General features: G+C 44.4%; 1 protein-coding gene across 1 annotated transcript in view; it reads left to right on the top strand.

The window, feature by feature from the left end:
• LOC147639939 (uncharacterized) overlaps positions 1-21,988 on the top strand; it is a 49,058-nt gene extending 27,070 nt beyond the window's left edge. The window contains exon 7 of the mRNA XM_086775504.1: positions 21,610-21,988. Within this exon, the coding sequence (XP_086631630.1) occupies positions 21,610-21,789 (180 nt within the window). The 3' untranslated portion in view covers positions 21,790-21,988. The remainder of the gene's footprint in view (positions 1-21,609) is intronic.
• The last annotated feature ends 3,743 nt before the right edge of the window (positions 21,989-25,731 follow it).

Raw genomic sequence — 25,731 nt, 5'->3', positions numbered from 1 at the left:
TATGAGGTATAATAGACCTCTGTACTGACAATGCAATAAGTGACAAGGCTTGTGCATCTCTGGCATCCCATGTCTTCTGAGCATTTGTTCTTTGAACAGGCAGAGGCTGACCTGGTGCCTGTGCCTATTGTCCTCTTCCACGAGCACCCCCTTGGAGAGGAGTCTCTGGAGCCAATGGACCTGGACGTGGTTCATCCACCACTAACAAAATTCCAAAGACCTTTTGCCACGAGCACATTTCTCAGCGTAAAACTCCACAAGGAGTAGTTCAGGCCATCCAACTTGTCTTCCTTAGACAAGTACGTGAACACATCACTCTGCTGTTGATTTGCCATTATGCTAGTGCACAATGCTGTACCTGTGTATCAAAAAACCCAAAAGCAATAACCCTGAAAGCAACTGTACTCCACTGAATACAGCTCACCCAAATATGCGTGCACTCTCAATCCTCTGAATGTGCAACACAATGCACCACTGACTGAGTAGAGCAATAAAAATGGCTCACACAGTGCCAAAATGCCCAAAATTACTGCACCCAAAGCCTTGCAAAAGCCTGTAGAGATTTCTTTGCAAGAAAACCTCCTGTATTTGCCAGAAAACTTTCACAGAGAAAATGCCCAAATTTCAAAACATGTAAAGCTTACCACAAATGTGATTTTGCAGGTACAGGCGGCTGTAGGCTGTACAGAACAAGTGTACGGTACAGTGCAGGTACAGGTCGGCTGCAGGCTGTACGGAACAGCTGTACGGAAACATGTCGACTGTACGGTGACTGTATGGAGCAGGTACACGCAGTAGGTGCTGTACGGAAACAGCTGTCAACAGGTTTGCTGTAGGTATGCGCAGCAGGTACTGGTCTGCTGTACGGAGCAGGTACGGTCGACTGTACGACTACTGTCCAGAGCAGAGTATTGTATGGAACTGGGCAAACCTGCTCTGCTGCTGGCGTCTGATTGTACGAGCAGCTGCAGAGTTCTGAACAGAACTGATCGCCTGCAGGTGCTGTACGGAGCTGCAGGTTCTAGGCGTGCAACTGACGGCGAATGGTACGGACAGCTGGGCGACGAACTGTACGGACAGTTGCAAGTGCTGCTGGTCGCCTCGAGGTACTGTACGGAACTGCAGGTTCTAGGCGACTGTGTACGGACAGCTACAGGGTACGGATGGCTGGGTGAACCTGCTCTGATACCAAATGGAGGGTTTGAGCTGTTAGGGTTAGGGTTTAGAAGGTACTTCAGCAAGAGGCGTGAGAGTCAGAGAGAGGAACATGACTGCTCATGTATTGACTGTTGATAAAATGAAGTACAATAGCCACATAAAATATGTGACCTAAAAGTTGTGTTCACATGGTCCGGCCATAAAGTGTGCCAGTGGACCAAATCGCTTATAAACCATTATAAGTGAAACTAAGCTAAAATTGGGGGAAAAAACCTCCACTAACTGAAGTAAAAAGTGCCCCAGTAACCTACTGATGATCACTAGCACTCCCCTGGGTGCATACACAGCATAAAACCCAACAGCAGGCTGTGGTGACAAGGGTGCCGTTGTACCTGAGGTGGTAGATGAAGAGTAGAGAGGGCTGCCGTCCCGAGTGGTGGTGGTGGTGCAAGCTCTGGTGACACGGGTGTTGCGTACCTGAAGGGTGGTGAGGAGCAGAGAGGGCTGCCGTCCCAAGTGGTGCAAGCTCTGGTGACACGGGTGCTGCGTACGTGAGATGGTAAGGAGCAGAGAGGGCTGCCATCCCGAGTGGTGCAAGCCCTGGTGACATGGGTGCTGCGTACCTGAAGTGGTAAGGAGCAGAGAGGGCTGCTGTCCTGAGTGGTGCAAGCTTTGGTGACACGGGTGCTGCGTATGTGAAGGGTGTTGATGATGAAGATAAGTAGAGAGGGGGCTGCCGTCCCGATGGTATGATGTAGAGAGTGGGCTGCTGTCCCGATGGTGAGAGCTGAGGCAAAAACGCTGAAGTGCTCTATGTATAGCAGAGGGGGCTGCTGTCCCATGAGCTGTGGAGAAAACGCTGATGTGCTGATGTAAGCACTGATGATCTGCTGATGATGGTGTGCTGATGTAAGCACTGATGGTGTGCTGATGTAAACACAGATGTAAGCCTGATGTAAATGCAAATGATAAACGCTGATGTCAGTGCTGATGTAAACCTGATGTACCCTGCAGTCGTACAGCTGCCACGTGGACTGTACCTGTAGCTGTACCTGCGTGCGCCGCTTGAATCTGCAACTGCAGCCGCCTGCAACAGCCAGCAACAGAGTAACAGCCTCCTGACCTGCGCCGCTTGTACTTGCAGCAACCGTACACAGTACCTGCTGTCCGTACAGAGCTGTACGGCCTGTTCTTCAAAAACTCCAGCAAAAACAGCAGCCACGCCCTATGCAGCAGTCGACCTTCCTTCTCCTCTTTTCCACGCTTGGAACTTGCACGTAGGTTGCACGCCTCCCAAAAAGCAAGAGAGAGAGGGATGAGAGAGGTGTGTAACTCCAAAAGTGGAGTGGCCTCTCCCAAAATTATCCTAGGGCCCAACTTTAATATTTATTAAAGTTCCCTAGGGGCCACTTAGGCCTACGGGCCACCCATGAATAAAACATTAAAAACATTAATGTTTTGGTCCCCCTTCACACCTGCAGATGTCCACACATCATTCTCGTTGTCCGGGCACCCCAAATGTGAATCATTTAATATTTTTTGCTCAGCAACCACCATGCCCACACTTGTGCTGTTCCATTTTCACAGGGTCATGACATACCCCCCTCTTGAAAAATGGCAAGCGTCCTCGATTGCATTCTGGTGATATAGCAAAATATCCAAAGTGAAATATACAATATGGCAAGATCAGGGTCCCAATCTCTCTAAGCCATGCACATGTAACATCATTCACTGCAAACCAATGGCGTAGTAGTAGTCCAAGTTGTATACCACTGTGAACCATACATAACCACAACATCCAATGTGACTAGTACACATATATCATAGAAGTCCCATAAACAGATGTACTGTCAGCCATCAGTACCTTCGGGTGAGACAAAAACTGCACCAAGCGACCTCTAGATGTCATCTGAGCCTGTCTGTATCAAGGGAGTGGAGGTGCTACCCCCCTCTTGAGCATCAGGTAATGCTCCAGACCCATGCTCTGCTGAACCTGAATGAGCCACAACAAGAGTCGGCTCTAACTCAAAGGCATCGAGATAAAGCTGCAAAACCTGAGGTGAATCTGTTAAGTCACCTTCCTCTATCCACTTTGCATCCATCGGTGAATAGTTCTTGAACTTCACAAGATAGCGACGGGAAACTTTACCTCGTACCTTTCTTTCCTTATGTGCCAGTATCTGCTCTCGAATAAGAACCTCATCAAGTTCCTCAATTTCCGGCTGAGCCTCATCTGATACATCCTCAGGCACATCCCCACGGAAAGGTCTAAGGAGACTCACGTGAAATGCATTGTGAATCTTCCAGTGATCTGGTAGCTTCAAGCGATAGGCCACCTCACCAATCTTTTCCAATACCTGAAAAGGCCCATAATAACGCATGTTCAACTTAGGGAATAAGCGCTCTTTACCCTTCATCTTCTTGAGTCTAGCCTTTTCAAAGCGCAAAAGAACCCAATCACCCAATGCAAACTCTAATGCACGTCTGTGACGGTCTGCTGCTTTCTTTTGCTTCTGTTGAGTTTTCTGGAGTGCCAACTTAACTCTCCGATAAGCTTCATCCATGTTTTCCACATACTGATCAGCCTCAAAGATCTTATCCTTTGTATGCAAAATGGGTGGTACCTTCTTCCCCCCTTCCACAATCTCAAAAGGTGCCTTGCCCGTCGAGGTATGAACGGTGTTGTTATATGCAAACTCCACCAAAGGAAGATACTTTTCCCATTGTTGCTTGTGCTCTGACACATAACACTTAAGAAGATCTAACACTGTAGAGTTAGCCTCTTCCGATTGACCATCTGTTTGTGGATGAAATGAAGATAAAAACTTGAGAGTTGTACCCATGTTGTCAAACAACCCTCTCCAGAATAAACTTGTCATCCGTGGATCACGGTCACTAATGATAGACGTAGGCAAGCCATGATACTTGAAGATGTTCGCCATGAACAACTTCACCATATGATCAACTTTGATCGTCTTACGCACGGGAATGAAATGAGCCTGCTTACTAAACCTGCATATGATAGTCCAAATGCCATCATTGCCCGTTTGTGTCCGTGGAAGATCAAATATAAAATCCATGGCAATGCTCTCCCAAGGTCTATCTGGAATAGGTAAAGGCTGTAGTAACCCTGGTGTCTTTTGACGGTCAAACTTTACCTTCTGACATACGATGCATTGCCTAACAAAGGCATCAACATCTCTTCTCAAGGGTGGCCAATAAAAGAAAGTCTCCATTGCTTTTACCGTGGCGTCAATACCTCTATGACCTGCATACGGTGGAGCATGACTTTCAATCATAACCTTGAGTCGCAATGGCCTGGTAACACACAGTCTGCCATGCATCAATAAAAACCCATCTCTGAGAGTATAGTGCTCATGCCGCTGACCCTTAGATATCTGATCATACAACCTTTCAAAGTCCTCATCATGGGCATACTGCTCTTTCATTTCATCAAGCTCATGATGATGATAAGCAAGTGAAACTGTTGATACCTGTGGCATGCGTGACAAAGCATCTGCCACTACATTCTTTTGCCTTCCACATGCACAATCTGGAAGTGAAACATAGACAAAAAGTTTGCCCATCGCATATGCTTCTCTGAAAGCTTAGTTTGCGTGAGGAAATAACGCAAGGTCTGATGATCTGTCTGCACAGTGAAATCAGCCCCAAGCATATAGTGTTTCCATGTAGAAAGAGCATGAATTACAGCCAACATCTCTTTCTCATAAACCTGTAAATGCTTCTCGGCATGCTGCAATATTCGACTCTCATAGGCTATCACATGTCCTTCCTGCATGAGAACTGCCCCAATGCTGTTTCCACATGCATCACATTGGACAACAAAAGCCTTTCGGAGGTCCGGTAACACCAATACTGGATCCGAAGTAAGCTTTTCTTTAAGCTTTTTGAAGGCTGTAATTTTCCGATCAGCCCATTTAAACGGAGTTGCCTTCTTTGTTAAGGCATGAAGAGGCGAAGCAATTTCAGCAAAATACCGTATGTACCGCTTGTAATAGGAACATAATCCCAAAAAGCTGCGTACATCATGCACGGTCCTCAAATCTGGCCAATTAAGAATTGCTTCCACCTTCGTTGGATCCATACGGACTCCATGCTTAGACACAATATGCCCCAAGAAATGTATCTCTTGCAAGAAGAACTCACTCTTCTTGCCATTAATAACCAGCCTATGGTTCCTGAGTTCTGCAAACACAATGGCCAAATGCCTTCTATGCTCCTCCTCAGTTTGTGAATGCACAATCATATCATCAAAGAATGTGCCCACAAATGCTCTATGAGGCCGGAAAATCCTGTCCATCATTCTGTTAAATGTGGCAGGTGCATTTGTCAAACCAAAGGACATAACCAAAAACTCATATAACCCAAACGTGGTTCGAAATGCTGTCTTATGCACATCCTCGGGTCTAATACGTATCTGATGATACCCGCTTTTCAAGTCAATCCGACTAAAGACTGTGGAGCCCTGTAAGCGGTCCAAAATGTCATCGATCCTCGAAATGGGGAATCGATTCTTGATGGTATTCTTGTTCAGCGCCCTGTAGTCAATACACATGCGCCAAGAACCATTCTTCTTTTGCACTAAGAGTATAGGTGAGCAAAAGGGTGATGAGCTAGGTTGTATCAACCCTTTATTCAACAGCTCCTGTACCTGACTCATAATTTCTTCTCGTTGGGCAGCACTAACACGGTACGGCGGTCTATTTGGTGGAGTACTACCAGGAATTAGATCAATGGCACGATCTTCTGGCCTCTCCGGAGGAAGTTCCCCTGGCAATGACTCGGAAAAACAATCTTGGAACCCACATAAGAAATCAGTCCTATCCTTATCTAACATAGACAAATTAGACTTAGACTCATCATCTTTTGCATCCTTTACATAAATCAAGTACGCGGAAAGATGCTTTTTCATTACTGATGAAATTGCCGAAGCTGATACAATAGGAACAGATTCCCCTTTTAACTTTACATCCAAAACATGTTCTTTCCCTCTATGAGTCAAAGTGATCTTCCTATTGTATGTATCCACCACCGCATGTACTCTGTGGCACCATGGCATTCCCAACAAAGCATCACATCCATCAAGTGGTATGATGAAAAACTCTTCGCTGTCCACATAACCTTGCAAATGAAGCCTGAGCTTCCCAATGATAGGAGTGATGGGTTCTGCATACCCTGGACAAGCCATGTTAGCCTCATATAACGGCCCCATCTCCTCTGCACGAATCCCCAATCGTCCAGCCAAATCCGGTGAAATAAAGTTGGCTCTAGCACCTGTGTCAAAGAATATCAAGGCATTTTGATCTCTCACTTTGCCCCATGCCCTGCACAACTCTGTCTCTTCACCACCTGGCTATTCCCCAACAAGATTAGGAACTAACCCTGCAGAGGTTTTGGTTTCTTTGACTTGGGCTCTCCTTTATTGTCAGAGTCCTTTTGGGACTTTCTCTTGGGACAATTAAAAGACATATGTCCCTCTTCTGTACAGTAAAAACATTTCCGAGCATCTCTCAAAGCCTGTCTCTCCTCAGAAGTTCTCTTGGGCATTGGCAACTTCTTATACCGCGTCTCTGTAGACCCTTTTGCATCACGCGAAGCATGCCCAGACTTTTGAGATTTCTTGCTCGAGTTCTTACTGCCTTTAAATCCAGATGAGACTCCAGTGAGTAACGCATTAGCTGTCATAGCATTCTCTATCATCTGTGACATGTTTGTTACTCGAGTCTTGATACAATAGTCACGCACTGATGGGGAGAAAACCTGAATTAGGGTTTAGAGTTCATTCATGGGAGACATACACAGAGAAGCAAGGGAGAGAGAGAGAGAGAGTTGTGGGGATAAGTCAACTCATGAAAAGCATGAGTGTGTGACTCCCCTATCACACATGTATATTGCACTAGTACACATAGTGCACTTAGTACATTAAAAGTACTAAGTGTACTATGTACTATAACTTATGGGCTTGTACACACTATAAGGGTGGGCATAACGCCTTTACCCCAACAACCTCCCACTTAAAGGCAAAGTGCCCTTAAATGAAGGAAAAGAAAAAATCAGCATGTACATGATAATATACAAGGCCATATCAAGGCTGAAAATGGCCTCATCCAATGCCCATCAAGTGTCTGCAATGAGCAAACCGCTCCGGAGGCAAACTCTTCGTCAACAGATCAGCCGGGTTGTCATCCGTGTGAATCTTAACAAGCTGAATTTGCTTGTTCTCTATCACCTCTCTGATGAAGTGATACTTCACATCCACATGCTTCGTCTTTGCATGAAAAACAGGGTTCTTTGCCAACTGAATGGCACTCTGACTGTCACAATGCAACAATGGAATATCCCCTGTATAACCCAAATCAACTACTAACCGAGATAGCCATAATGCCTCCTTGCAAGCCTCTGTGGCTGCAATATACTCGGCCTCTGTAGTAGATAAGGCAGTGCACTTCTGCATCTTGGATATCCATGACACAGCACCTCCTGTGAATGTAAATACATAACCGGTAGTAGACTTCCGGTTATCTGGATGACCGGCATAATCCGAATCCGTGTAACCATGCACTAATGCATCCTGTTTGCCAAAGCAAATGCACAAATCCTGTGTGCCCTTCAGGTATCTCATGACACCTTTCACTGCTTCCCAATGCTTCTTGCCAGGGTTGGCCATGTATCTAGAAACCACTCCCACTGCAAATGCAATGTCCGGCCTAGTAGCAACCATGGCATACATGAGACTGCCACAAGCTGAAGCATACGGAATCTTGGCCATATCAGCCCTGTCTCTATCCGACTGTGGGCTGTCCATAGCACTGAGTTTCACATATGGAGGCAAAGGAGTACTAGCTTTCTTCCCCCCATCCATATTGAACCTCTGCAAGACTTTGCCAATGTATTCCTTCTGAGACAAATACAACACATGCTGATTTCTGTCCCGAAGTATCCGCATACCCAAGATGTGATTTGCATCACCCAAATCCTTCATATCAAAGGTTTGATGCAGCCTCTGCTTCAAGGCATCTATCTCTTTACGAGATTTCCCGGCAATCAACATATCATCAACATACAAAATGAGAATCAAGAGACTGCCATCCAAAGCTTTCTTGGTGTACAAGCAGTGATCTATGTCACTTCTCCTGAATTTCTGAGTTTTCATGAATGTATCAAATTTATGATACCATTCTCTTGGTGCCTGTTTGAGCCCATAAAGACTCTTTTTCAGCTTGCATACAAGCTTCTCCTTTCCACTCACTGCATAACCCTCTGGCTGCTGCATATATATCTCCTCATGGAGATCACCGTGAAGAAAAGCAGTCTTCACATCCATCTGAATCAAGTCCAGATCATCATGCGCAACCAAAGCCAATACAGCTCTAAGTGTGGTCATTTTGACCACTGGAGAGAAGATCTCATCAAAGTCCACACCATATTCCTGCTTGAAGCCCTTAGCCACTAACCTGGCTTTGTATCTTGGCTTTGCATCTGGTGCAACTTTGAGCCTGTATACCCACTTGCATGGCAAAACCTTCTTGCCTGCAGGCAAAGGCACCAATTTCCATGTTCCATTTTTATGCAGAGAATCCATCTCTGACTTCATGGCACGCTCCCATAGAGCCTTGTCTGCCCTCTGTAAAGCCTCTTTATAACATGAGGGCTCCCCACAGTCAGTAAGCATCAAATAGTCAACCCCTGGAACAAACCTGTCAGGGGCTCTGGAGGGTCTAGTGGACCTCCGTACCCAATGACCATCATTTGCAGGTTGCTGTCCAGCCTGCATATCACCCATTGGTGGCTCCTGTTCCATGCCATAAGGCTGAAAAATCATGCCCGGTATCTCCTCCAACTGTGGTATATCCATAGGGATATCTTCTGCCATATCTGGCTGTCCATTTGGACCATTTTCAGCACCATTTAAGGGCTGGTTTTCCTGCTGTAATGGCTGATTTACAGCCCTTTGTTGTTGTCCATGATGTCCATCATCATCAAAGATGACTCTGCCAGGCTCCTGTTGCCTTGCAGGCTCCTTATACATGCATGTTTCATCAAAAATGACATCATTGCTGCGTATGATCTTTCTATTCATGGGATCCCAAAGTCTATACCCCATTTCACCTCTGTCACCATATCCTAGGAATATGCATTTGTGAGACTTAGGATCAAGTTTGGTGCGCATTTCCCTGCGTATGTGCACGTACGCAACGCAACCAAACACTCTCAAGTGCTTGTATGACGGAGGCTTCCCTGTCCATACTTCTTCTGGCACTTTCCCACCAAGCCTCGTGTTAGGTGACCTGTTTATAAGGTGAACGGCTGTCATAACAGCTTCAGCCCAAAAACCATGAGGTAATGCAGCATGCGACAACATAGAACGGACCTTCTCCTGTATGGTCCTGTTCATCCTCTCTGCTGTCCCGTTTTGTGGAGGATCATAAGGAGTAGAGAGCTCCCTCTTGATGCCTTTAGCATCACAAAAGTCCTGAAACTGTTTGGACGTATACTCTCCACCATTGTCGGAACGCAAAGCCTTCAGTGTTTTGCCAGTTTGATTCTCAACATGAGCAACAAACTTCTGAAACACTGAGAATGTATCACTCTTCAAACGAAGAGGATAAACCCACACCTTGCGTGTGGCATCATCAATAAAAGACACAAAGTATTTTGCCCCTCCCAAAGAAAGCTGAGGCATCTCACATACATCTGTATGCACAAGCTCTAACTGAGCATCTTTCTGTCCAAGAGCTTTCTTGTGGGGGCACTGTAGTTGCCTACCATATATACAATGCTCACAAAACTGAAAACTTGAAAACTTTAGAGAAGGCAAGTAACCCAAACGAGACAATTGCTCCATTCCCTTGACACTCATGTGTCCCAACCGGCTATGCCACATAGAAATTTCCGGCAGCTCGGTTGCATTTACATTAGCATGGTGACAAACACCTGCATGCATGAAATAAAGAGTGTCCACCTTAGAGCCTCTGGCAACAACCAGTGAGCCCTTACTAATCTTCCACTTTCCACTACCAAATGTGGTAACATAATCAGCATCATCAAGCTGTCCAGTAGAAAGCAGATTCTTCTTGATCTCAGGCACATGCCTGACATCATGGAGCATAAGCTGTGAGCCATCTGAAAATACAAGCCTCACATCACCTCTGCCAAGAATTTTGCATGCATGGTTATCACCCAAATAAACCACTCCTTCATTGCCAGCAGTGTACCTGACAAACAAGTCTCTGCAACCTGTGACATGAAAGGAGGCACCTGAATCAATGATCCATGAGTGCATACCATGACCACCTGTAAGAAGTGAATGGGCATCAAGTGAAGACGTAAAGAGGACCTCATCCTCACTGCCACCTGCATGTGACACATTGATTTCTTCGATCTTGACTCCACTTTTGCCCTTTGGCTTTACATCTTTGGCTTCATCCTTCTCTTTGTCTTTGCCTTTTCCCTTTTCCTTTTGATCATTTTTCCATTTGTAGCATTGTTTTTTAATGTGTCCCTTCTTGCCACAATAATGGCATTCCAAATCCTTTTTGGAGCGAGATTTGCTCCTTCCCCTTTCTTGGCTTTTCCCCCTTTGTTGGGATCTCCCACGTGCATTCATTGCATTAGACTTGCCAACAGAGTTGTTTTTCCTGTTCATCTCTTCTTGAAGAAGAGCACCCTCAACATCTGCATATGACAGCATAGCATTCGAATTGCTAGTGGCTGTCCTGAATGTGTCCCAACTCTCTGGCAAAGTGCATAACAAAAAAGTGGCTTTGAACTCATCGTCCATTGCCAACTTTTGATTGATGACCTGGCTGACAATACCATTAAACTCATTGAGATGGGCTGTCATAGATGCCCCTTCCTTCATCTGAAGACCTATGAGTTTCTTCAACCAATACACTTTGCTTGAGGCACTTTGCTGGGCATACAAGTCCTGCAATCTCTGCCACATTCCCCAAGCTGTCTTCTCTTCACGAATGCTGAAAAGTAATGAGTCTGACACAGACAACATGATAGTAGATCTTGCCAGCTCATCCATATCTTCCCACTCTTCAGCAGTAAGAGAAGCGGGCATAACACCCCTTTCTTTGATAGGCTTGTGCTGTTTTTTCTGAAGCAACACATTGTAGCATTGGGTTTGCCAAATATCATAGTTATGCGAGCCTTCAAGCTTCTTGATGTGAAGCAATGAAGAGCTCTCACCTGTGGTTGCCATAGCAAAATATAACCTGTAATGCCTGACTCCCTGCAAATGTGCAAACACTGCACCCAAGATGTGCAAACACTGCACCCAAAGCACACAAAGTGCTTACAAATGTTCTCCCAAGCTTTATCTCCCACTGCGGAAGCAAGAATGCAACTTTTCTCCCACTTTTTGTGATGAAAACACCAAAATCTGGTTGCTGCAGATTTTGGACAGCACCTTAAATGTGCTCTTTTGCCCGTCCAAAGTACTGTACAGCAGTACTAAGCGCTCACCAATGATGTACCAAACCTGTACCGGCAATTTCAGCAGCTGAATTTGAACCTTTTGATCACTCAAAACAGTGTACAGCCATGCCAAAACATGCACAAAGCTGTGCCAAATCTGTACCAGCAGGTACAATAGCAATAAATGCTCTCCTGGCTGTCCAAATGAGTAAAAATCAGACTTTTACAGTCCTGTACACTGCATAAAACACTCCCGAACAGAAATTGGGCAAAAGCCCCTTGACTGCAAGCTGATTTCTGAGGATTCAAGGCATAAATGTCTTGCCTGCTGCTTTGCCAAGCTCAACAAGCATACAAACTTGAAAAGCCCCTTGATTTGAGATCAATTTCTGATCATGCATGGTACATTGACACACATGAAGGCATCCAGAGTGTTCACGATGCTTCCCCCTGGCCACATATACATCAAATACATGAAAGCCCCTTGATTTACAGGCACATTGAGTGCTTGTAAGGCATCAACACATTATCCACAGCATCAAATGCGATTGCCTGCATGCAAATCAACCAAATCGGCACAAAAGCCCCTTGATTTGCACTGCAATTTGCTGCAATTTGCTGCAATTTTGCCCAAATGTGCGATTTTTCACATCATACAGCATGTATGAGTGCTTAATTGCACAATTACATCAAAAGCCCCAAATTTCGACATCCAATTTCCTGCAAATTGATCCTGATTTGACCAATTTCCTGCAAATTTATCCTGATTGTGACCAATGTCACCCAATTTTGCCAATTTTGCTCAAAAATTGAGCAATTGGGCACCTGTACCTGCTCAATTGCTTGAATTGATAAGAAATTCGCAAAATTGAAGCAAAAATACCTCTGATTTTCTGATTTGCAGGCGAGTTTTTGTTGTTGCAGGAAAAGTGGGGTTGATGAATGCTGCTGCCTAGATGAATGCTGCTGCTGTGTACTGGACAGCACCTGGGGGGGTGTCGTGGTCAGCTGGTGGGCAGCAAGGGCAGCCGTACAGCAGGCTGGGCAGCCTGTGGGGCTGCGTGGGCTGGCTGGGCAGCCCTATGGGGCTGCGCTGGCTGGCTGGGCAGCCCTGTGGGCTGGCTGAACAGCTGGGGCAGCTGGCTGGAGCTAGGCGACCAGCTCAAGAGGCTACCAGGAGCAAGGCGACCAGCTGAGAAGAGGCGGCCAACAGAAAAGGAAGCAGCCAGCAGCAGAAAGAGGCGACCAGCAGAAGGGCAGCCAGCAGGAGAGCACGACCAGCAGAAGGGGGAGAGGGAGGGACAAACACCTGCTCTGATACCAGTTGATGGGGAGAAAACCTGAATTAGGGTTTAGAGTTCATTCATGGGAGACATACACAGAGAAGCAAGGGAGAGAGAGAGAGAGAGTTGTGACTCCCTTGCTTCTCTGTGTATGTCTCCCATGAATGAACTCTAAACCCTAATTCAGGTTTTCTCCCCATCAACTGGTATCAGAGCAGGTGTTTGTCCCTCCCTCTCCCCCTTCTGCTGGTCGTGCTCTCCTGCTGGCTGCCCTTCTGCTGGTCGCCTCTTTCTGCTGCTGGGGATAAGTCAACTCATGAAAAGCATGAGTGTGTGACTCCCCTATCACACATGTATATTGCACTAGTACACATAGTGCACTTAGTACATTAAAAGTACTAAGTGTACTATGTACTATAACTTATGGGCTTGTACACACTATAAGGGTGGGCATAACGCCTTTACCCCAACACGCACCTCCTTGGGCAGCCCACAACAATATTTCTCTACCTGCTCAGACAAAGGCACTGCACGGTAAGAGGTAACTGGGAGTAAAGCTTCCCAAAACTTCTTGTTATAATCTTCAAGATTGTCACACTTTGATGCATCCAACTTGTGCCATGCTGTCATTACATCCACCTCAAAAGTAGATGTGAGCCATACGGAAGAGAACACCTGTTTAAATTGTACCCAAGTAGTTGGTGCCATGCCCTGCAGAAGAAGAGTAGACCACCATTGCAATGCATTGCCTTTGAGAAAAGTCGCAGATTTTCTCACTTTAGAGGACTCCGAGTAATTACCGCCAGAAAAAGCAGCATCAAACTGCTGTAAAAAGGTAAGTGCTTTTAAATTATCTTTGGCTCCACTGAATGTATCAAATTTCAGCAGCTCCCCCTTCCTTATAATCCTTCGCCTTACCCATAGGCGTTAGATTATCATAAGGAAGTGGCTTCACAAGATTGCTACCCCCGGCATTCATGCCCATCATAGGGTCAACATTACCAATTCCCACACCTGGCATGCCATACATTCCAGCCATGTTTCCAAACATTCCATTATGCATACCGGGCTGCATGCCACCATACATATTTGCTTGCATTCCAGGTTGCATGCCCCCAAACATGTTTCCTTGCATTCCAGACTGCATACCACCATACATATTCCCCTGCATTCCAGGCTGAAAATTTGCTCCAAAAGTCCCTGGCATACCCATGCCTCCCTGAGGATAACCCCCAGTCATAGATTGGAACACCGAGCCACCACCAAAATAACCTGGATGCATAGTCTGCTGAGGAATAGATGGCTGTCCAAAGAAGGAACTCTGAGAGTTAGCACCAAAAGCATGCTGCATGTTCGGAAACTGTCCAAAAGATGGATCTTGTGGGAAGGCACCACTATGACCGTGAGGAAGGTTCTTAGAACGCACCTCCTCCTTCTTTTCAGGCTCTATACGGGATCTCATAAATTCAGCAAACTTCTCACTTTGTGTGAGCTGCATAAACACATCCATAACACCGGCCAAACGATTTTTAAACTGAGCATCTTCCTCTTTACTAGGCATATCTTCTGGCTGTGTTACATCCTCATATTGCTCATCATCTGCAGCCTGTTCTCCTGCAAGAATATCCTCAGATTCATTTCTCTCAGGAGAGGTCTCTTGCTCTTCCTCTTCTTGATAAAAATATTCATCTTCTGTATCAGACATGTTGCTGAATTTTTCAGCGATGACTTTCCTGGAGTCAACCACGAGCTCACCCCCTTAAGAAAGTTGATGATAGGTCCCGGGGACGCAACCTTGAAACCGGCCTCTGGTAGAAACCAAAGTGCGGTAGACTAGCAGTCAACCTTCCACTTGTAGTCCAGATATTAAAACAAATTTAATTGGAGCTAGAGTGTCCCAAAACTGAAATGAAACCGACACCTGTTGGCCCCAAAGCTTGGCGCCCCTTTCGGTATTTCTTTATTCAAATTCAAAAAGATGTAAAGCTGAGTACAACAAAACCAGCCAGGAGAATACACCTGTATGTCCAATCTGGCAGCCCACAAGACCTCTTAGCACAGAGGATTCACACACAGATCTGTGTCCCACAAAAGCAACACTCTGTGTGTCCCTCTGATCAGCCAAGACCATTCAGCAGGGCAGCCTTGAGCACACATCTGGCATATCCCATGAACATGGTTCCACAACTCAGCACAAACATACATCCACTCTCCAATCTCTGTTTCCACCCTTTCAATCTGCCATACCCCTCCTCTCACAAGGGGCCAGATAGCACAACTCTGCAGAGCATACATAAGCCAATGGAAAGAAAGATAGATGAACAAGTTCAGAGCTTACCAAATCAGCACGTGGTTCTGCACTCTCGAGGCTAATTGTACCAGTCTGTACATGCCAGTGACTGTCTGTACTTTTCCTCCCTGCAACCACTTGATTGTTTCACCAACCAAGCTCTGGAAAAGCTCTGCCTGCAACTGTCCAAGTCTGAACAGAACTGAGAACAGTTGTACCTATCCGTACAGGTCAGTAAAACCCTACTATACCTGTCCGTACAGTCTCTGTAGTCGCCTGTACAGTACAGATTAGTACCTGCACAGCAGCCGGCGGCTGCACAGCAGGTACTAATCTGTACCTGCACAGCAGCCGCCTGCTGTGCAGGTACTAATCTGTACCTGCACAGTAGCCGCCTGCTGTCCAGTAAAACCCTACTGTACCTGTCCGCACAGCCTCTGCAGTCGCCTGTACTGTACAGATTAGTACCTGCACAGCAGTCGCCTGCTGTGCAGGTACTAATCTGTACCTGCACAGCAGCCGCCTGCTGCCCAGTAAAACCCTACTGTACCTGTCCGTACAGTCTCTGCAGTCGCCTGTATAGTATAGATTAGTACCTGCACAGCAGCCGCCTGCTGTCTGTTCCTGCCAGCACAGCCTGAATCAGCGTCGACTGCACCTGTTCTGCCCGTACAAATGTACCCTGCAGTCGTACAGCTGCCACGTGGACTGTACCTGTAGCTGTACCTGCCTGTGCCGCTTGAATCTGCAACTGCAGCCGCCTGCAATAGCCAGCAACAGAGTAACAGCTGCCTGACCTGCGTTGCCTGTACCTGCAGCAACCGTACACAGTACCTGCTGTCCGTACAGAGCTGTACGGCCTGTTCTTCAAAAACTCCAGCAAAAACAGCAGCCACACCCTATGTAGCAGTCGACCTTCCTTCTCCTCTTTTCCACGCTTGAAACTTGTACGTAGGTTGCACGCCTCCCAAAAAGCAAGAGAAAGAGGGATGAGAGAGGCGTGTAACTCCAAAAGTGGAGTGGCCTCTCTCCCAAAATTATCCTAGGGCCCAACTTTAATATTTATTAAAGTTCCCTAGGGGCCACTTAGGCCTAGGGGCCACCCATGAATAAAACATTAAAAACATTAATGTTTTGGTCCCCCTTCACACCTGCAGATGTCCACACATCATTCTCATTGTCCGGGCACCCCAAATGTGAATCATTTAATATTTTTTTGCTCAGCAACCACCATGCCCACACTTGTGCTGTTCCATTTTCACAGGGTCATGACATTAGTGCCCAAGATGATTCCGTTTGAGGCTTATTTTGGCAGGAAACTAGATGTATCCCATTTTCGTGTTTTTGGGAGTGATGCTTATGTTCACATTCCAAAGAAGCAGAGGGGGAAGCTTGACTCAAAGTCCCAGAAGCTTGTTTTTGTGGGATATAACTCTCTTTCCAAAGGCTACAGGTTATATAACTCAAAGCGGAATGAGGTTGTCGTCAACAGAGATGTTCTCTTTGATGAGCATGTTTCAGCTTCCACTGTTGAGGAGCCACCACTTCTTGGAGAGCCAAATATGTATGAGGATGAGTCACTGGCTATTGTTCCAGCTCGCCAGCCTCAGTCAATTGTAGAGGTTGAGCCCGAGGTTGGAGATGTGCCACAACATAGCAGTAGGAGGCTCTGCGTTCTGTTGGGATACCAAAGTGGTTGTTGGATACCATTCGAGAGTTTGGTGTGACGGAGTATCCCTCCGAGTGGACCGTGGAGGATGGACCTCGAAGATCACATAGAGTTCGTGACAAATGTCAGCCCGAGGAGCATTTAGAGGATACAGAAGGCGGTGTGAGACTTGTGTGACAGGATCCTTAATTATGAATACTTCCGCTGCATGTTACATTGGTATCAGATTCAGCTTGACTCAAAGTCCCAGAGGCTTGTTTTTGTGGGATATAACTCTTTTTCCAAACGCTACAGGTTATATAACTCAGAGCAAAATGAGGTTGTTGTTAGCAGAGATGTTGTCTTTGATGATCATGTTCCAGCTTCCACTGTTGAGGAGCCACCGTTTCTTGGAGAGCCATATGTGTGTATGAGGATGAGTTTCGGGCTATTGTTTCAGCTCACCAGTCTCAGTCAGTTGTAGAGGTTGAGCCTGAGGTTGGAGATGTGACACAACATAGCAGTAGGAGGCTCCGCGTTTTGTTCGGATTCCAAAGTGGTTGTTGGATACCATTTGAGAGTTTGGTGTGATGGAGTATCCCTCCGAGTGGACCACGGAGGATGGACCTCGAAGATCACGTAGGGTTCATAACAAATGTCAGACAGAGGAGCATTTACAGGTAAATTATTGTCGCATGCACTCTGCACTGTAGTGCATGGTGACAAGATGTCTCATCATCATCAGTGCAAAATAGTTACCCATTAGGATGATATTTGTCGTACGTCGTGACCCCATTGTAATCCTCAGTCTAAGATATGTCAGGCACAAGCTACGTAGGTTATTCCTCGGCCATAGTGAGTCAGTCGGTTAGTCAAGTCCCTTAACCCACTTGGAGAGAATCATTCATGCATGTAGAGTCAGTAGAAACCTTAGGGTTTGCATTAGAAAGCACTCTGTATATTGCGTATCATTCATCCATTGTAGAAGCCTTGAAATAGCATCTGGTATTTTTAGGATATTTATTAGCATTTATCTGGCATTTTTTTCATATTTTACAGCATTTAATATCTTTATTTATCATAAACCAGTCGTGTAGCTCTAGTGAGCCAACCGACCAGCCCTTAGATAAGTATTAATAGCTTTGCTTTAGCACTCATCTAGCATCCAACACCAAGCGTTTCAGCCATCAGCATTCTGGAGCACTAACGTCTGGTCATCCAGGAGCATATCATCAAAACGCAGCAGATCCAGCAGCTGTCCAGCATCAGGGTTCCCTCAGCCTTGTGTTTTCAGCACATCCATCAGCCGGCCAGCAACAGAGCATCCTCAGCCTTGCATTTTCAGTCTTGAACCAGTTTTCAGCATTGCATAGCATTAGCCTTTGCTACAGCCTCTTGGGTGAAGGTAACACGTGTGCATACATTCATTTTCAGCATTCATACATAGCTTAGAACAGTCCCAAACAGTCCATACCTCAGCCTCAGATTTGCAGCCTTCCCTCATTCCATTGGGAAGAGTGCATAGGCTCGAGATTAGTCATTATTGGTGCTTCTACAACTGTGTACAGTTCAGCTTGACTCTTGGTCCTTCGAGATCTTGTGTTTGGCTTATCGTCAGTCCAAAGTCATTCTCTTCAAAGTAATAAAGCAAATACTATTCCGGTAATGGGATAGGGGGCCCTTTAGTGGGTAATTCGGGACCCAATCTGGTGTACAGTTTCTATCTCTCTCTCTCTCTCTCTCTAAATCTCTTAAAGTATGAAGTCATAAAAGTGGATTGCTAAACTCGCGAAACTCAGGATATAGAAGGCGCTGCGAGAGTTGTGTGACATGATCCTTAAGTACAAATACTTCCGCTGCATGTTACAATTATGCCTTGATGTCTCGTATCAATTGGGACAAGGAGTCTACTTCAGTTAAAGAAGCTCTTTCCCAGGAGACTTGGAGGAAAGCCATGCAAGTGAAACTAGAGGCAATAGAGAAGAATGGGACTTGGGAGTTGGTTCTGAGGCCGTCAAAAGAGTTAGTCATTGGTGTCAAGTGGGTTGACAAAACCAAGTATAAGTTCGATGGGTCTGTGGTCAAGCACAAAGCCAGACTTGTGGCTAAAGGCTATGCTCAACAACCAGGCATCGATTATGAGGACACTTTTGCACCGACAACTAGGATAGCCACGATTCGGACAATTCTTGTCCTTGCCTCTTATCAGCAGTGGCTGGTGTATCAGATGGATGTCAAATCTGCATTCCTGAATGTTGATTTGTAGGAGGAGGTGTATGTTGAGCAAGCTCCTAGCTTTGAGGTTTTGGGCTCCAAAGGTATGGTTTACAGGTTGCGGAAGGCCTTGTATGGTCTGAAACAGGCTCCCAGGGCTTGGAACTAGAAGATTGATACTTTCTTTCAGAAGCAGGGTTTCCAGAGATAGTTGCAGATCCAAACTTATATCTCTTTCGGGAACGTGGTATGGTCACTTTGATTATCGTGTACGTGGATGATCTTGTTCTCACTGGTAGTCATGTGGAGCACATGGCTGTGGCGAAGGCTGCCTTGTCAGAGGAGTTTGAGATGATGGATTTAGGCTTACTCCATTTCTTTTTGGGATTGGTGATTTGACAGACCTAGAGGGGGTTTTTTGTTTCTCAGCAGCGATATGTTCATAGTTGCTGGAGGCTTTTGGGATGGAGAACTGCAAGCCTATTTCATCTCCGATGGACCCGAATACCAAGCTTACTGTACATGATTCTTGTGAGCAGGTTGATGCCTCTTTGTATCGGAAACTTGTCGGTTCATTGATTTGGTTGTTGAACACCAGATTGGACTTGAGTTTTCCAGTAGGACTGTTGAGCTCATTTATGCAGACACCTTTGAAGACTCATTGGGATGCAGGATTGCGGATCTTGCGGTATTTGCAGGGTATAAAGGATCTTGGACTCTTTATGACACTCGAGGGGGATCGAAGGACCGAGTCAGACTCCGAGGTTGAATTGACTCTGATTGGGGAGGAGATCCAGACATGAGGAGATCTAATTTAGGATACAGCTTTACCCTTGGCTCAGGAGCAATTTCTTAGAGCAGCAAGAAGTAGCCAAGTGTTGCCTTGTCTTCCATTGAGAAGGAACCCATAGTCATCCAGTGCGACAACTAGAGCTATATGGCTATTGCTCGGAACTCGGTCTTCCATGTCAAGACCAAGCATATAGAGATATAATATCACTTTGTTCGAGAGAAGATCTTGGATGGTGACATCTTGCTAGTTTTTTGTTCGACGGAGGAGAATGCGGCGGACCTCTTCACGAAGCCTCTACTTTAGTAGATGCTCTGTCAGCACTCCAGCTCACTGGGGTTGGCTTCACATCCAGGAGCTAAGAGGGGGTGTTAGCAGTCATCTCTTGTCTGTACCATATTACACTGTAGGGAGTGAGGGCCAGTGATGTGAGTGTGCCCGCCCGTGTGAGGAGTCTCCAGTTTTCTCCAGTTTTGTCCATTTTATTCCCAGTACTGTAGTCATGTGGGGGGCTCTATTTTTTCCCTGGTTGGCTGTAGGAGATTGCTGCTAGGAGGTGGCCTACTTGTTTATCTGCTGGCCGACTTGCCTTTTTTGCTGGCCAACTCATCATCTGCTGGCCGACTGGATTTTATCCCAGTCGTGGGCTTTCTTGGGGCTGTCAGCCCCAGCCCATGTATATTGTGGGCCTTGCCCCTCCCACTCAGTTGTACCGGCTATTGTATGTATATAGTAGAGTTTGACACCGTCTCTCTCCTCTCTTGGTATTCTGCAGTTTTCTGCTCTCTTTTCCGCTGCATATTCCGACAGGTTTCACCAAAGAGGGTGCAGTTTGTCGAAAGATCCAGGCAGCCTTGTCCCCGAGCTCGTGATCCTCTTCTCGCCAGCTCCGGGTTAGGGATACGCATACCCTTACGACAGATAGATGCACCGACCAAGGATGTGGAAATTGAGGCTGTGTGCTCTATTTATTTATGATGACGATGACATATAATTCCCTCTTCACGCATCATTTTCACTTGTACATGTCGAATCTCATTGTAGGCAGACCCTTTAGTTGGATCTCATAGTAGGCAGACACTTTAGTCAGGGTGTTTTTAAATCTTTTCTATGTTCTGACTCTTAACGTATTTATGGCACAGTCGTACTCATACATGATCTCATAGACCCTTTGGGTCTTTTGTAGACATTGGCTCTCTCAGATGTAGCGCATCAGATGTCCCTGTCCTAGGTGACCGTCCATGCAACAGCTTCAGATCCTTTGGAGACGCAGGGAGGCCCCACCATAGGAGGTGGGCATAGAGAGCCTATATGAGGTCCTTGATAATGGTGCTGATGCACAATGATCTTACTATAGGTGGTTGCTTTTTTCATGATACGAGCCAGGTGGCTACTTTTTTTTACTCAAATGGTTATCTTGTCTCTTCACACAATCACTATTGTGTATGTAGCTGATCCAATTACTCATGGAACTTCTGTACTGCATTTTGGTCTTTAGACCATTTGGGTCTTTCGTAGATGTTTAATATCTCACAGACACACATTCTCTCTCTCTCTCCACACACACACACACACACACACACACACACACACACACAAAAGCTTTCTATCCAAGAACATGATAAAGGGGCTAGCACCAGCACCATGCATAGCACAATGAGAACACCAGAAACAGAAAGTGTGAGAGCCGCATGTCTTGTAAGAAGATGTGGGAAATTGTCTCCCTTTTTTTGGTGGGAATTCTCCTACAGTCATCGCTAAGACTTTGAAATTGTGGCAGGTGTTTGTAATGGATTCAAGAGGAAGCAGTGATTGTATTGCTATCGAAGAAGAGAAGCCTTCCTATAACAAGCTCCAAGATCTTTTGAGAAGCAGAGACGGTTCTAAAGCAGGCCAGGGTTGGTTTGGAAGGCTGCTTGGAGAGCTGAAATTCAATCAAGATTCTTTGAAGGGTAACTGAATTATGTCTACCTTGATTTAGACACCACCACAACCATTAGTTGTTCTGTTTCTCCATGTGGCTCGACTCAGAAATCTATAACTATTCTCAGTTTTGCATAGAAACAACGGTCTTGTCTGAAGGGGATCAAATTTCAATCAAAGCTAATCACATCAATGTGAAGGTCATACGTAATACAAAGAGATTATGTGTTCTACTAGGCTCTTATTATCATCTCATATTGAAATGTTCTACTAGGCCCTCATTATCATCTTTTTATCAATGCATTCACTAAATTTTCTTTCAAAAACTAAACCTTACGTAAGGTCATGGCTACTATTACATATTCTTGAGTAAAACTAAGAATAAGTCTCATAAAAGGGAAGGGAATGGGAGAAGGGGGGGGGGGGGGGGGGGGGGTGGGGGGGAGAACCGATTTTGAATACACTCTGAATTTTAACCTCATAAATCTGTCCAAGTTTTTTGAAGATTCACATGTACAAGGTTTCCCACAATGGGGCTTCCAATAGAAAAAGTTTGTGATTTGAGGGGAGGCATGTGTGTTTTGCATTTGTTTATCCACATTCATGTGTGTTTTGCATTTGTTAATTGAGGCAAGGGCCTCTCCACATTCATGTGTGCAAAGGTCGAATGTCCAAAGGCTACTTATTGGTAACATTGTAAAAGGTAAAAACCTAATTAAGAGATTCGTAGATGTGATTGAGAGAATCAAGGGGAGAATGATTTGTGGAGATTTAATGGAGATTCTCATGGAGATGTTTATGCATCTAGATACTCTTCAGCGGAGCTTAAACTTGATGTTTGTGTATTTAGATACTATGGAGTGAAAAACTCAATGGATTAAGTCTCTTGTTTATGCTAGCATTGTGTACAATTAAGTGTAACTAAAGCTTCACTATCTTTGTCTCAATCAAGGATTTGATCACCTTCTATGAACCAACCCCATGTATTTTTAAGTTGGTATTAGAGTTGGTTTTGAGGTCAACTTGGTTTTCAATTCTATAGAAAACATAGGGAGAGTGCAAGAGGATTGAGTTGCAGTTGGAATCTAAACACAAGGCTAATAATAATAGCTCCACATGAGGGGGGCTCTACGCTCACATCAAGATGTCCACGCAAACAAAAAAAATCTAGGAGTAGATATTTACAAAATGATTGGCATAGGTTAGAGGAGAACCAAGTAGCCATGGCACAATTGAGAAGAGTACCAAGTAGCCATCACCAGTAGAGGTGAAAGTTCAGTTGAAAATGAAGTACAAATTTTGATGCAGAAGAGCAAAGATACATATAAACTTGAATAGAGAGCAACGTTGTTCAACACAAGAGCTTACCTTAGCCTATGCCGAAGCCTTACGTTAGTATGTACACGAAGTTTGTGACTTCCCTATTTGGCATTAAGTGCAAGGTAAGTCCGCTTCTTAGATTCTAGTAATGCCTCTCACAAAGAACAGCTTTCCGTTATGTGCGGGTAAGATGGCAAAGCACCCTACGGTTTCGGTAGGGCAAGCGGGCAAAACCATGTTAGCTGGCGAAGTGGTTAACAAATGCAAAGATTATAACAATCACGGTTCAACTTCTTGGCAAAGTACTAGAGAATAAAAGAGAATCAACCATGGTGTTGTGCAAGCCCATTCCAAAGGTGACTACTATTGAGACGTGAGACCACCTTGTTGAAGGTAAGATCGGTACTCCTAACAGAAAGCGTGTTCGCATCATAGAGCTAGGGTGTGAAATAGAAGAATGTATATCTAGGGAGAAACTTTTATTTAGTGACCTTCATTGAACTAGGATGTGAAATAGAAGAATGTATATCTAGGGAGAGAAACTTTTATTTAATGACCTTCATTGAGCTTAAGTCTCCTCAAAAGGTCCTTACTTCCAGAAAGCCAAATTTTGTAAAGGATCACTTGTGGGTGTTATGCCATGATTGCCAAATTTAGAAGACATATCCTATTGGATAGAAATTCACAATTTAGAGCTCGGGTGTGAAATGAATGTATATCTAGGAAGAAACTTTTATTAAGCGACCTTCGTTGAGCTTGAGTCTGCTCAAAAGTTCTTACTTCCAAGGAAGCCAGATTTTGTCAAGGGTCATTCATTAGTGGTGGTTATGCCATGATTGCCAAATTTAGAAGACATACCCTATTCAATAGAAATTCACAAATTAGAGCTAGCGTTTGAAATAGAAGAATGTATATCTAGGGAGAAACTTTTATTTAGTAACCTTCGTTGAACTTCAATGTGCTCGAAAGGTCCTTACTTCCAAGGAAGCTGGATTTTGTAAAAGGGTCACTAGTGGTTGTTATGCCATGATTGCCAAATTTAGAAGATATACCCTATTGGATAGATATTCACAATATCCCTATTGAGTTAGCTATCTGTGCTAAAGGAGAAATTTCCAACTCTTGATAAAGTCTTAGAATATGAATAGAATGCTCTCACATGGTTCTGTGCCAACTGATCTTGTGTCATGATTAATCTTTTCCATAAGAGAATTCATTATTGTACATTTTGGTACAATTGAAATAGTTGTGCCTAAGATTATATACAAGAATCTATGAGCCTCATGCTTTTATTGTGGTCGGGTTGATCACAGGGCAAAAGATTGTCCATCGAGAAGAACAAGACCCTTAAAGTCAATCATAATCCCTAAAGAAGATAAAGATTAGATGGTGATTGATTGAGAGGAAAGGAAATATTAATTAGATCAATGGATTTAGCTGGGAGGGAAAAACATCACTCCCCAAAATAGAACTAAAGAGAAACAATCAATCATGTACTCCAACAAATTTGCAACACTAAAAGAACCTTAAAATTTCTGCAACATTAGAAGAACCTTAAAATTTCTTCCCTCAAAAGCTAGTAGAAATGGCACAGGCTATCATTGGCAAATTTTGGTAAACCAAGAAAGAAGACGTAGTAGACACTGAATTGATTTCTTTCCCCTCTGCACATAGGTGAGGATATCATATTTAATGAGAATGGGACTTCCATTGGGAAGAGGATCTCATAAAAATAATCTCATGGAATGAGGGCTTTCTCATAACTTGAAAGAGTAAAAGCTAAGAAAATTATTTATTGATCAATAGTTTACAATAGATGTTCTCACTTTGCAGGAGATAGAAGTTAGCAAATCATTGGTAGGGACCACATATGGATTGGTCATGGAGGAGAGGACGAATCATAATAGCAGTTAGTAAAGCTTAAAAAACAGTTCATAGTTTGCTTGATGAAGAGGGACATTGGATATATATTTTCATTGAAGTGAAACCATTAATGGGCATGGGAGGTCCTCAAATAATGCCTTTCTATTTTCTCTTTCTAAAATGTTCTTTAAAAAAAAACCCAATTTGTGTACAATAAGAAATGATAATGCTGGAAGTGAACAAGTCTTAGTTTACATTTGATTTCAAAATGATGAATTTTTAACATTAGTTTTTCATTTACATACATGATAAAAATGTGACTTCCAAACTCATTAGCTCATATTACAAAGTGAAAATATAGAGCCATCCTCCTTTTTGGCATTAAAAATTTTATGTCTTCCCATCTGGCAAATATTTTACCACCAGAACTTTGTGAGTGGAAAGATTAACTAGTTTACTTTATTGGTTTACCATCATGCGTAAGTACAAGAGGATCTTTACAAAACTTGAAAGATCCAAGTTATCATTCTTTTGACCAATGGCAAGTTTTGTATATTGATCCCCATCAAATGTAGAAGTTTGTTAGTGCTAAAAATATGGTTGAGAAAAATGTTCACTTGATCAAACTTTCAGAGAGTGTCATGAGAGATTTTTTCAATTATTTTCCTTGTCCTTTGCCTTACATATTAAGAAATCATTTATGAGAAAACTCTCATCAATTCTTCAATATATTCATGTAGTACGAAGTGTATATGGGATCCCTTTTAGCTTGTGTGTGCAGGATATCCTTGTCTCT

Source organism: Cibotium barometz, chromosome 3, assembly GCF_041138505.1.
Source record: "Cibotium barometz isolate CiBa-2024 chromosome 3, ASM4113850v1, whole genome shotgun sequence".
NCBI lineage: Eukaryota > Viridiplantae > Streptophyta > Polypodiopsida > Cyatheales > Cibotiaceae > Cibotium > Cibotium barometz.
This window is presented reverse-complemented; position numbering and strand designations above follow the sequence as displayed.